Source organism: Ixodes scapularis, unplaced genomic scaffold (assembly GCF_016920785.2).
Source record: "Ixodes scapularis isolate PalLabHiFi unplaced genomic scaffold, ASM1692078v2 PGA_scaffold3__209_contigs__length_174095766, whole genome shotgun sequence".
In the NCBI taxonomy this organism is placed as follows: Eukaryota; Metazoa; Arthropoda; class Arachnida; order Ixodida; family Ixodidae; genus Ixodes; species Ixodes scapularis.
In genome coordinates this window covers 20,667,306-20,680,116 of record NW_024609868.1, presented here as the reverse complement: position 1 = coordinate 20,680,116, position 12,811 = coordinate 20,667,306, and the positions used below count along the sequence as shown (strand labels likewise).

General features: G+C 49.8%; 1 protein-coding gene across 1 annotated transcript in view; it reads right to left on the bottom strand.

Moving 5' to 3' along the window:
* The window catches only part of LOC8030821 (nuclear hormone receptor FTZ-F1), a 246,011-nt gene that overhangs the window by 76,468 nt on the left and 156,732 nt on the right, over nucleotides 1-12,811 (bottom strand). Inside the window, exon 3 of the mRNA XM_042292332.1 lies at nucleotides 8,612-9,390. Coding sequence (XP_042148266.1) covers nucleotides 8,612-9,390 — 779 coding nt within the window. The remainder of the gene's footprint in view (nucleotides 1-8,611; nucleotides 9,391-12,811) is intronic.

The window sequence follows — 12,811 nt, the reverse complement described above, 5'->3', positions numbered from 1 at the left end:
AATTGAAGGAGCCAGTCTTCAACACGTTACTCGAAAAAAAAAAAAGTAATCCTTCATAATTACAATTACACTTGGTCAAAACATATTCAGTAAGATTACTCGATTACATGAGAAAGTAATTGGCCGTAACTTGAAAAAGTAACCGCTACTTTTCCGATTACTTTCCATACGACAGCTTTCTCTGCCGGTTTGAAAACGGGTCTTTCCTATACTGTGCATTTTAGGGTGTCCTAGGGAACCGTTTTTGCAGATGCGATACCCTACGATGGGACGTCCGGTACGAATTGAGAGTCTTGTGCGGCAGCGCATGCGTAGATCGTACCGGAAGGCCTATCGTACCCTAACGGATAGGCGAAAATGGCTCCCACGTTGTGTTGTGTTCGTCCCCTTCTGTGTTCCTGGGTCTCGGGTTTTATTACCATGAATCATCACCAGCTCGCTTGTTTTTTAAGTATTATTGCAGTTATTCTCCCAAAAACTCCCTATTGTTGGATTAGAATCACAGAATTATAATGTACTTATCTTCATTCACCAATTTTAATAAACCACTCTCATGTCAGAAGACTTGAAAACTTCCACAAAGGGCGCCATTAAAAAGGGGGGAAGGAAAATAGTACCGGTTATGAGTAATCTTCGTAATTCAAAGATAATCAAATTACTTCGGTCATTACTTCGTAATAAAGACAATCAAGTTATTACAAAATTACATCAAAAAGTAGTCGATTACAAGTAATTTGATTGCTTCTAATGAGTATCGTACAGGTCCGGTTGGAGCACCCCCCAGACTTCGAGGCGTATACACTGCTGCTCTACCGTTCCTCCGGTACCGCCGCGCCGTGCGCATGTACCGTTCACGCACTTTCTTCGCGATTTTCTTTTTTCTCTCTCTTTCTCTCTGGAAAAAAAAAAAAAAAAAGATCTTTGTACGGCAGGCACCGGAAGCGGCGGACGAAAAACAAAAGCGAGGAGGAGGAAAAGAAGAGCCCGAAAAATAATTAGCTGGCGCCACGACATCCATTCCAATACGAGCGTTTGGCCTCCAGGTAACTCCTGTGCCTTCGAAAAACCCTCCCTTCACAGAGCTCTCTCTCTCTCTCACACACACACACTTTTTCTTCCTTTCTTTTCTTTCTCCCTTTCACTTTAACGCAGCCCCGCACAACAGGCCCACACGCACACACACCAAGGTAACAAACGTTTCGTTGTTCCAAGCTGCAAACTGACTAAGACATCTAAGCGCCGACGCATGCCTTCCCACAAACAAGTTCTATTATTTTTTTTCTTCAAAGACGAAAAAAAGAATCTGCAGCGACGTTACTTTTAAAGTTTTACGATGCATGAAATACAGTGACTAAGAAGTAATAATTTTGATTTGCTTAGGAAGGCTATATACAGCCCTGTATAGTATAGGCCACGTCACGTCGTGTCACGTGACGTCAATTTTCCGGCTATATTTAGCGGGGAAAGTATACTGGTGCATAGTTTACCTGACGTCAGGTCACGTGACATCGATTTCCCCGCTAAATTTAGCAGGAGACGAAACGGACGGACAAAATTTTGGGATTGGGCGGCAGCGTTAAAAGCATTTCATGCTTTTAAAAAGTTGATCTTTGCCCCGCCCTCCACAAACACGTATGCGCGTCTACTTTCCTGCAGAGCACGCGGAGAACCAACCAGCATTATTCCTTCGGCCTTATGCACGAATCATCTCTGTTACGTCACGGCGCGGTGGCGGCGCGTCGGGCGCACTTCCGGTCTGGGGCTGTGGGCGGAAGCCGCCATGGGGCACGTGCATTCCTGTGTTACTTTGGAAGAAACCGGACAAAAACCTGCCTCCTCGTCAAAACGCCGCGACTGGGGCTTTACCAAAGGAGTCGGGAAAGGTTTGAAGTCAGTTTTCAAGCGTTTTCTGCCTGCTCGGTTCGTCCGAGAACGTGAACAGAGACCGCTAAAAACGAAAAACAGACGCCGTCGGACCACGATTGCTTGGGCGGAAAGCACTTCGAATTGAATTCACGGATACTTGCTTCTGCTTGTCGTCTGCTCGTTCAAACGACAGTGGCCCGTAGACCAAACGCTGACCCGGTAATAGACTACTTCCATAAAGCCCTGCATGCAACACGGCGCGCGTTGCACTCTGGGAACTAGTTGGCCAGGGAGGAGGGTGGCACGGTTTCGGTTTCGATCGACACGTCGACAAGAGATTATACACACAGCGTGGTCTCATGTTTTCTGGTCCCGAGCGCGTCATTTGTGGTCTCTAAACTAACCTAAATGGCCAGACCTCGAAGCTTTAGCACAGGCCTGAGACGTATAGCTCGTCTTAATACATGCTTGTTGTATTTTTGTACTTGAGCCTTCCTGTTAGCGTTCCAATCGAGGTATGTGGACGAGCCAGTGCTGGGAGTCTCGACGCTGCGAAGCTCGGGGATCTTGCTTGTGTGCGAATCAACGAGCTGTGGCAACCAATAAGTATGCATACATCGAGTTCGCGCCTTTACATTAGTGTTGTTGATCAGGAAGTTTTCTTTTTTTTTTTTCGTGCGTCCATAGACGAAATATTACTTTTTGCAATTACTGGTTTTCTTAATATCCCTGAGTATGCACGTAAAACTCGGAGGCGCCATTGAAAAGCTCAATTTCAACACACTTCTTATCTCTTATCTGTACTGACCCGCAGCACTGCACAAAGTGGTCCCCACCCGCTTGCATTCCACTTATATTCAACATCGCGTATGCGCATGAAGTTATCCTGCAATCATATAGGCAAATTCGCACATACAGACCGTTTTAAGAAAGCAAAAGTCGAGCACCTGTGTGAAGAATGTCGCACCGTTCGTCGGAAGTGCGCCGGACGGGCATGAACCCCTATGATGTGCGCCAAACGAACGAATTCAAAGCGCATTTGACGGTTGCTAATGGCCATAATATTTGTTATGTGTATGCTTCCTTCCTGCCTGAGTATGCCCAGATAATTTCAGACACACCGTTCAGGCACAGATCTTGGGCGTCAGTAAAAGCTCGTCCAAAGGGGCTTAGCGAGGAGTAGGGGACGCTTGTTAGGGCCTCCGTCGTAGCTAGCCGATCTCAGCGTTTGCGAAAACTTAATCTTCTATCAGCATAAAATTTGAGTGTGAGATATGTGATGACACGAGGAAGACATCATAGTAACTTTTGTGCAGTAGTGAGGTCGAATTTATTGCGTTTCCTTGGAAGTTCGTGCGTAAACGCTGGACTTTGATACCCCGTGAGGATGCGGCTTGCTTTTCGCCCAATGAAGTAAGAAGCGGACTTTTGGCAAACAAAATACGTGTAACGCTCCAGATAAACAAATTTCAGTTCTAGTTCACTGGTGCTAGACGGGATTATTGAAATTGAGCTCGGACATGCACTCGTGGGTGAGGTGACTAAGCCACGACTTACAACCTTTGCATACGCACGAACAATATCCGGTGTTTCGGGGAACAAGGAAAGTGCCCCGGTCTTCGTTTTGTATCGCTCGAGAATGAGTGTATTGTACGTTCGTGAAAAGTCAGATTAATCGAAAACGCAAGCAGCGCGTTCGGTCGTGGCGTGATAGCATGAGATGAAGCTGCTCAGTCGAAACCGAAACTGAGTGGCCAACTAGTTCCCAGAGTGCACTGCGTGGTATTTCGCCGCGTTGGGGCGCGTCGGTTTTGGAAGAAGTCCATTACGACAAGAAGTGCAGACCTCAAGAGACGTTTAAGCTTGAAGGTTGCTTCGGGTAAGTAGGCTCGATGGGTGTCCACGCGGAATGAATCGCCGCATGTTACATGATTCACGCCAAGAGTTGCGGTGTATCGAGCCTCGTTAATTTCGCTGAGTCCGCTCAAGTATCAGACATTGCCAGGAAGACGTAAAATCAACAATTCCAACGCGAAAAAAAAAAAAAAAAAACGGGGACTCTACACTGACGTTGACCACATTCCATTCCAATGGCTTGTTTACGGACGACGGCGAGCTTCTTGCCCACACCCCTATCGCGCATGCGCGGCGTCGGTGGCATCCGCTAGGGGCGCTCCGGTTTGTTTGTAAACCTGAGTTGGTGTATAAGAAGGTCCTTCAAGTGCACTGCCCAACGATGCACTTGGAATCACCAATCACCGATCATCCTTTCGTCCGTTTAACCAATGGGATGGGCGATCAGTATCGTGCTCTAATAGCCACGCCAACAGGTGTGGTGGACACTGGGCACGACGGTGTGCATGAGAGACATACTCCGTTCACCCCTAAGCTGAGACCACTACGCTCCAGCCGGACCAATCAGCCGCCTCCGTCTCTCACTTGACCCGGCTCTCTGCGTGTGAGTAGGGGCGTGACCATGATGACGTGGCGAAAGAGAGGCGTAGGACTGGTCCAACGACGACGTTACCTCCACCGCAGTCTCAGCTTGGGGCGGACACCAGGCACGTAGCCAGGGGGTGGGGCATGCCCCCCCCCCCCGCCCCCTCTCCCCGAAATCTTCCATTTTGCTGGGACCTCCTCTCCCCCCTCGCTCCCATACAGAATTTTGCCATGCCCCCCCCCCCTCCCCCCCCCCCCCCCCCCCCCAAACAAAATCCTGGCTACGTGCCTGGCTGATACTCCGTAGGCTAACTTAGGGCTTAACCTGCGCAGGTTAGCTTAGGGCTAACTGGCGCAGATTAAAGCTTTTATCATACTTCCTTCTTTCTTTTTCTTTGTTTCAATTTTAGCAACATGGATAACACATAACAAGGCCAAAGCGACCTCGGAAAAACTAGGCTCCACTGAGCCGGAAGCCTAGTTTAGGAAAACAGAAATGGAACATCCACTGCGCTACTTATCCGTCTTCTACATATGCCTGCTGAGCTTGTCAGTGGCAGCGTTACAAATTGAGCGCACTAAAGTCTAACACTGGATCAAAACAGCGTTGCTCCCATATGCCAGAATGAACATTGGGTCACCGCAGATCGCACTTCTACCACTCGGGGAGTTTCGCCAGAACTGAACCATAATCGGGTTCGAAATTGATCCGGACACAATTTGAACCTAATATCCAGAATTCAATATTTTTAGAAATAGCTGGCTCCACCTGGTGGAAAACCGGGTTCCAGGATTCCGAGGACAAAACAATGCACGGATTAGGATAGAGAGTGAAGAAGCCTTCAAGAACGAACTTGGGAGGAAAAAATAAACCTCAATATGGGGAGAAAAAAAAAGGCTCTGTGGGAGGACATCTGTATTAAAAAGAATGTGTAGGTGCAGTTTAGATTACATTTACAAGACGTACACGTTTCAGACGCCAAAAGCATCGCTTGTTCCTTCCTCAACCGAGTCCTTTAAGAACTATTTCGCGCGGCGTATGAACACTGAGCAAAACTTTCAGCACCGCTTGATCGTCGGCGGCGATCGGGCGTAAAGGCATGGCCAAGCTCTTGATTTTTTTCCCACGTGCAAGGCGCGCTCTGGTGAGAACTTCATGCACGTATGTTTTTGGGCGCGATACGAAGGTCCTCACTCAACGTAACACTTGCACACACTCCAGCCAAGAGCGAAGAAGAACGCAGTGTGTCCGCGTACTGAAACCCGAAACGTATAGATGAGATGTACCAAGGACAGCAAACGTGCGCGCAAATATATACAAACACATGCACAGCTACAGGCTAATGTTGACATTAACGTTGCGCAGCGAAGACCTTTAGCTTTGAAGTTCGTGTGCACCTACCTGAACCGTCCATTATATACTCCTATAGTCAACCGAATGACGAATGGTCGGATAAATTGGGACGAACCTGTATACAATAACAACGTAACCACGCATTGACAAACACCGACCGTCTTTTTTGAATAAAGATGAATAGAGAAGATTGGTAGCCATCTTGCGCCATTTAGCCCAGGTTGTGTCGGCATTCGAATGAACAGTGAGAAAGAGAGAGAAGAAAAAAGGAAAACAAGGGGAGACGTCAGGTCGGCAGCTGCATTGTGTTAACCTAATTACCAACGCCGGGTTTTGAACATTACCATACCATCGATCGTCCTCTTTACGTTTCTTTTGTTTTCTCCCTCGGCCAGTTCAGAGTTTGTGCCCGGTTTAACCCACCCGCCCCCCTCCCTTCCTAAGCTCAGAGGGAACCCTCGGCGCCAAACGAAAGCCCTCAAACAGGGACGGGCGCCGAATAAATTACACCTGTCGCGGGAACTGCTCTAGCGCACCGCAACAGGGGTACCGTGCAAGCCGCGTTCACAACGTCGTACAAAAGACACTCTGCAGAAGCTGTCTGTGGCCTGTTTCCTCCTTATATGAAGGCCCTGTCAAATAGGCCATGAAGCCGGCGTCACACTGTCCCTATACATCACACAAAAGACAGTCCGCAAGCACAAGTCACCGCAATATCCGTGGTTCAAATGCCGCGTGCCGAATTTTCTCCTCGAACTCATTGCCACGCGGCACTCGAAGCACGGATCTCGCCGTGCCTCGCCTGAATGCAGACTGTCTTTTTTGTACGTATAGACCTTTCCAGAAAAGGGCTGCTGGCCGGTTTCATTTTCAGTGTTCGTGCGTATCGCGCGTGATTTGCTCGCTTTCCGAAGCGACGCACACGCGCGTGCTGAGCTGTGGAGATCGGACGCTGAGCTGTGGATTTGTAAACATTGGAAAGGTCTATAACCAGCGTGATCCTAGCTGAGCCGCGAGCTCGGCTGGGCTCGCATTTAGCGCGAGCGCTGCGTCCGCGTTCGTCGAGGAGTCGGGTCCAATCGCATGCCTCGTGCCCAAGGATGGATGGATGGATGTTCATGGTTATATCCTTTGTAATGGGCAGTAGCTTGCGCCACCCAGCCTAAGAAATGGCGACCGCCACAGTGTTGCTCGATGAGCTCTTGAAAAGGGGTCTATTAGAGTCACTAAATAAGCTACGCTCAGGTCGTCGGCATTCCATTTCCAGATTTTTCTCGAGGGCATCGCCATTTTGGTATTCAGCGCAGAAATGGACGTGTAATTGGCGGTCGATAAGAATTGAAAATGCTACTTCCCGAGGTGTGGATACTGTGTGGGGAAGCACGTGCGAAGTCGCTTTGCTCTTTCGAGGACTGTTTTAACGTTCCTCGAGGACGGAAAACCGTTTCCTGGGATTTTAGATAAAGCTTCGGGTAAGCAGACAACAATGTTTTTGACTACCAAGATGGCCAAAGTGTGTTACTCCGAAGCGTAGCTTCTTCGGTGGCTCCAGGTTCAATCGAGCAGTGTCACAACAGCAACGTCACGACGTTTGTCATGTTTCTTACGTGCACCACTATTGGCCATACCAACCAAGCGCAGCAGGAGGCGCGGCCCGTGACCTCCCTTCCCGCTTTGAGTGCGTGTGTTCTTGCCTGCGTGTTTTTTGGCCTATTCGCGGTAAGAAGCTCGCTAGGGACGCTTCTGTTTTCTTCACTATGAGCAGCGCATCAGCTACCCACGCGGTTATGTTTTAATTCTCATAGTGCATGGAGGCTTGGCCTTGCACGTGCTTGCACCAGCAGAGGAAGTTGAAGTATCATCACTCGGGGTTGTGAAAACATTCCCACCAGGCGGCAATACCCAAACTTCTTGCAGCGAAAAGGCCGTGCAAGTTCGTCTGCTCCTTGTCATCCTTGTGAACACCCGCGCATTTGTTTGTTTGTTTGTTTCCTTCTCTCCACCCCCCTCCCCCTTCAACCAATGACACCACGAGCTTGGCTGCCTCGTCACCGAGCGCTGTGTTCCCCTTTGATTGGCGTGCCCATCTTTGTGTTTCGATGCTTCAGAGACGCATTTTAGACACTTGCTCGCCGTGCAGTCCGTGCAGGTACTCAGTTTCAACAATACCAAGCAAAAAGCGAAAACTCCGGCCTCCCTGAGCCAACCAGAGGGTCGGAGCGAAGTACGCGTGATGACGCCCTGACAGAGTGCGCTCTTCCCGTGGACACCTGTCGTCACCTGTTTAGCTTCGGCACTTTGGTTGACTCACGAGGGGTCGTAGCGTCAGTCCAACGACAAAGTTGTGCCGAAAATGACCATAGTAAAGCCGCGATAGAAACTACGACGCGGTCCTTTCTGCGAAGTCGGAGTCGACGAGGAACCACCCTGGAAGCAGGGAGAGTGCAGAAACAAACCCAAGGACGGCAAACCAAGCAGATTTGGACGGAAGAATTCACGCGGATCGAATACCGGCGACCTCAGTTCGTCGAGCAGGATGCCGGTCATCTTTGTGCCACATCCGTTGGCTGCTTCCGAAGGTTGATCTTGGTGGGTAAGGTCCAAGGTCACGGAGTGTACGAAACCCCCACTAAGAAGCGTCACATCATCAGCCTTGCTTTCGCCTGTTTTCAACCCTCCGTTAAGAACTTATAACTAAAGAACAGCGAAAACTAAGCCTACTTAGTCTGTAAGGGAACAGCGAACGAGGGTCAACAGTTACTTCAGAAACGCAAGGGTTAGTTCTGATTGGTCCCGAGCATTTTATCTGCAGAAATTAGGAACAACGCCGAAGAGCGAACCAGGAAGCAAGAAGAAGCCACGAATTTCTAAACTGTGAGTAACCATAGTCACCCCAAAGGACTAAAATGGCGGCGGCAAGAATGGCGTCCATGAGACGCTCCTCCGACTCACCCTGAGGTCCTTGAAGAAGATGGTGCTCCGCGCCCAATCTACTTGCGCGAAGAGCGACTGGTCGATCACCTTGCACATGAGCTCGAACAAGTCCACCTCGCACTGGTTGTACGTCTGGTTCTGAAGGAGGCCGAACAACTGGCTCTGCCACTCCTTGTCGTCCATCATGTTCTTCTGGAACTCCCGCACCAGGGCCGGGACCTTGGCGTCGTCCGGATGCTCGCCGCCCAGCGCCGGTTCGTACGGCGGCTGCGGCGGCGGAAACGCCTTGGGTGGAGACGACGGGCCGCTCTGCGTGAGCCAGGCGGGCGTCGGGGGTGCCGGCAGCGACGGTGGCGGGGGTGCCGCCGCACTCTTGGCCGGCTCACCCTGCGGCCCGTAGTGGTGGCCGCCACCCTGCTGCGCGGGCCCCTGCTGCTGGGAGCCCGAAGGCACCAGCGCCATGGACTGGCCCACCATGCCGGGCAGCGGGGACGGCGACGAGTCCGGGGAACTCGTAGACGAGCTGAGCTGCGGGATCTGGATCTCCTGCTTGATGGGTCCGCCCGGGTCCGGGGAGTAGAGACCGGGAGACGAGACCGTGGCCGAAGGGGGCAGCGCGTAGTGGACCCCCGCGACGGGGCCTCCGCCCCCGAGGGATCCCGAGGCCTCCGAGCCGCCGGGACACTGGTTTTGGGTGAGCTGCTTCTGCCGGAGCATCTGGAGCTTGCGCGCCCGGTCGCGCTTGTACATGGGGCCGAACTTGTTCCGGCCGCCGCGCATCCGGTCCGCTCGCACGGCTGCGCAGAGAGACAGAGGGTTAGTTTCTTCGTGGGTTTCGGAAACACATCTTACGCTCATTGCCGCTCAACGCTCAGTAGAGAAGAACGGCTTCGATACAACTCCTCGAAATGTACGGTCATGTATGCTAAAACTCTTTAAAATAGTTTCGCGATTTTTTTTTCTACATTAGCATTTTTTTTTTGCGACTTTATTGGGTGAACTTAAAAGAGCTCAGTCCCACTGGGCCAACACCCGGTAACACACGTCAAAAAAGGATCTCAAGGTCGGTAAACACGGAAGACAAGAACGCGATCGTTGCCGCGATATCATGTCTCAAAAGACTGTACGACATAAATGGGTCGTTGGACAACCGCTTCTATTCCGTTACTTGTGAGTTATGGAGGTTTAGAAAGGGGGAAATTAGGCCACCTGAAACTGGCGTCTGATGATCCGCTGTAGATGCTCTGCCTTCTGTGTGTGAGTTTACTGTTTTGTAGAACACAGAGACGGCCAATCACGGCAAAAAGTACAAATATATATCCCAGTATATGACGAAGCTCCGAGTACGACTATATATTTAAAAATAAATCTTATTTGTTGAGGGACAATCGCCGGGTCTTTCAATTACTCGCCGTTATTTGCTGTCTCAGTGACGCAGAAAAGACCTCACAGACTTTTTCAGGGTGCGACTGGATGGATGGCAGTGGCTGCAACTCTCGTATTGGTTGCTGGCTCGCGCCATCTAGCCTGCACTATTTAAATATTCGCGACCGCTATATGCGCAGAGAAACCGAGGGAGAGGGGGAGAAGAGAGCGCGCGGGAAAGTTAGAACGTCCAGCTCTGATTGGACTGATTAGTGGGCAGACTTAACGCTAGCTCCCTTTGTCTCTACGAGTTAGAACGCGTTCGGCGTTCCGCGTTGTAAAGCGTTCGGCGAGTGTAGTGGAGACAAAGGCTGCCTTGGTCTTTGCTGCACTCGTCGAACGCGTACCAATGCGAACTTCCAACGCCGGACGCCGGCGTTCTAAGGCGTTCGACGAGTCCAGTGGAGACAAAGGCAGCTAGCTTTTGGTCTACTCACTAATCAAGCCAATCACAGCTCGGCTTTCTGACGTCCCCTCTTGTCTCCTCCTCTTCCTCACTTTCTCGGCGCATTCAGTTGTCGATAACCAGAATAAACGAAAAAAGTGGAAAATAAAACAAGTAGACTGTCGCACGTGCCCCATGAACCGGAACGTAATTTGCACGCAGCGCTACCCCTACTGGACGGCGAAGGCGAATGCTTTCTAGACTGAGTTACGGGCAAAATTAAGCCAAGTAGAAAAGTACCTTTGAAAACTGACCTCGAAACTGAGATAAACGAAAAAAAAAAGGGGGGGGGGGGGGGGGGGGGGCATCACAGACAAAGTTTGAGACTCTGCATGTAACGTCCCCTTTTTTCTAAAGTCTCGATGTTATTTTCAAAGATGAATTGTCACCAGCTCGCCTGTTGTTTGAGTATTATATAAGAAAACCAGGTCGTCGGATGGACCCGATACACCGTGCACTGTTCAATGCCTCTTCACACGGGAGCGTCCCTTCCTCTCAGGTGCAGAAGACGAGGATGTAGGAAAGAAGAGGGAAGGAGGAAGAGGGGGTGACAAGCTAGACAAGCACGGGGAGAAAGAAAGGAAGAATGAGGAGAGAGAAGATATGGGAGGGAAAATGCCGCCGCCAAGACACGCTGACCCCGATAGCAGACACGTGACTTACTCTCCACTTCTGCGGAGGCTGGCACGCGGGCTACGCGGGAAACAGACGAAACAAATGTCTGAGGGCCACGTGTGTTCCCTATCCTCCAATGTCAGGTGTGGTTTGCTCGTACTCCAGCACGCGCGATTTACAGGAAGCTGAGCGTTTCGGCACTGCGGGAGGCGTGAGCCACTTTCCATCCTTGCGCCTTGTACACTTCTTCACTGAGCAAATATAGTTGAGTACAGTGAGGTAGTACCTATTCTTAACACTGCCATTCGTTTTTGTTCGCAAAATAAATATTTTGCTGTCTTATGTTATCGTAAAACGCGTAAGCGCGCAGGCAAACTAGGGGAAGTTAACTGGTGGAAGTTATATATATATATATATATATATATATATATATATATATATATATATATATATATATATATATATATATATATATATATCACACGAGCACACACACACGTGGGTGTGTGTTCTTTCTTTTTTTTTATTATGTTGTTTCCGAGTTTCAGACAAGAAAGAGGCAAGCCGCAAGTGGCCCCGACGAGGGAGAGGGCTCCAGAGCGCACGAAACAAGGTTTGAAGATCCCTTCCGTAGAGAGACTCGTAGGATAGTCGTGCATTTGAAAATGCCAACTCTTCTTTCACTATTATCAAGAGGCGTCATTAGGCAGCTGGAAACGCGCGATGTAGGGGGAAGCTATGCAGCCTGTGCTCCGAAGAAAGGGATAGCACACATGGATGTCCTGGATTCTTACACCCGTGGCAACACCCATTCAGTAGCACTATGAGCTATGCGCAGTTTTCAATTGCTGCATACACACACACCCCTTATTTTTGAGGGGCGTAAAGAGGGTGCTGCAGAAGAAAAGTATGTAAGGGACCTTACACACTCTGTATGGGCACGCGCAGAGCTTTAGGGGAGGATGTTTTCGCGCCTATATCGAAAAATGATTTCCCAAACTAATGCATTTGACCTGGAGATGCACTCCAGGAACTTCTGAAGTTCTGTATTATGCTTTATGTAAAATATTGTCGAGAACAAAGGAGCATGCATACTTGCAGCCTTAGCAATTGCGGATGCCGAACACCCGCGCATCGGTGTTTTTCAATAGCCGAGTACATACGGGGGTGGAGCAGTCAACGGTGATCGTCCTTCCGGTCTTGTGCGCGCTTTACTGTGTTTCTGTGCGTGTGCGACAGTATGGGGGACGTGTTGCTTATGAATTTGATGCTCGCAAAACGTATCTCAAGGATGTTGCAAAAATCGCAAAAGCCTTAAGTTTATTTGAGTTCGCCAGCAAAATAAGACGAACTAATTTAAAGATGCCGCGAAATAAATTTTGCGCTGGGAGAAACGATTTTGAATTGGGATTTTATAATCACATGTCGTTTAGCGGGCCAAAAGGAAGAAGGTAGAAAGTCAAAATCCAGGTTTTCGGTGCGAAAATTGGAAAATATAGCCGACTATTTCGTACCTCCTTTCCTTCGAAAGCTCTCCACCTTTTCCATGCGATACATTCGCTGTATCCAAAGCGCGTCAACGACCCCAGTTAACGCATTGGGCACGAGCACTACGTCACTCGGACGTATGCGCTCGTCAACACCAGTATCCATCTACGAATATTTGGATTCGCGTTCGTGGCCAATGGGTGCCGTGATGGCACTTCTCAACACTTGGGACGAGTTCCACGGTG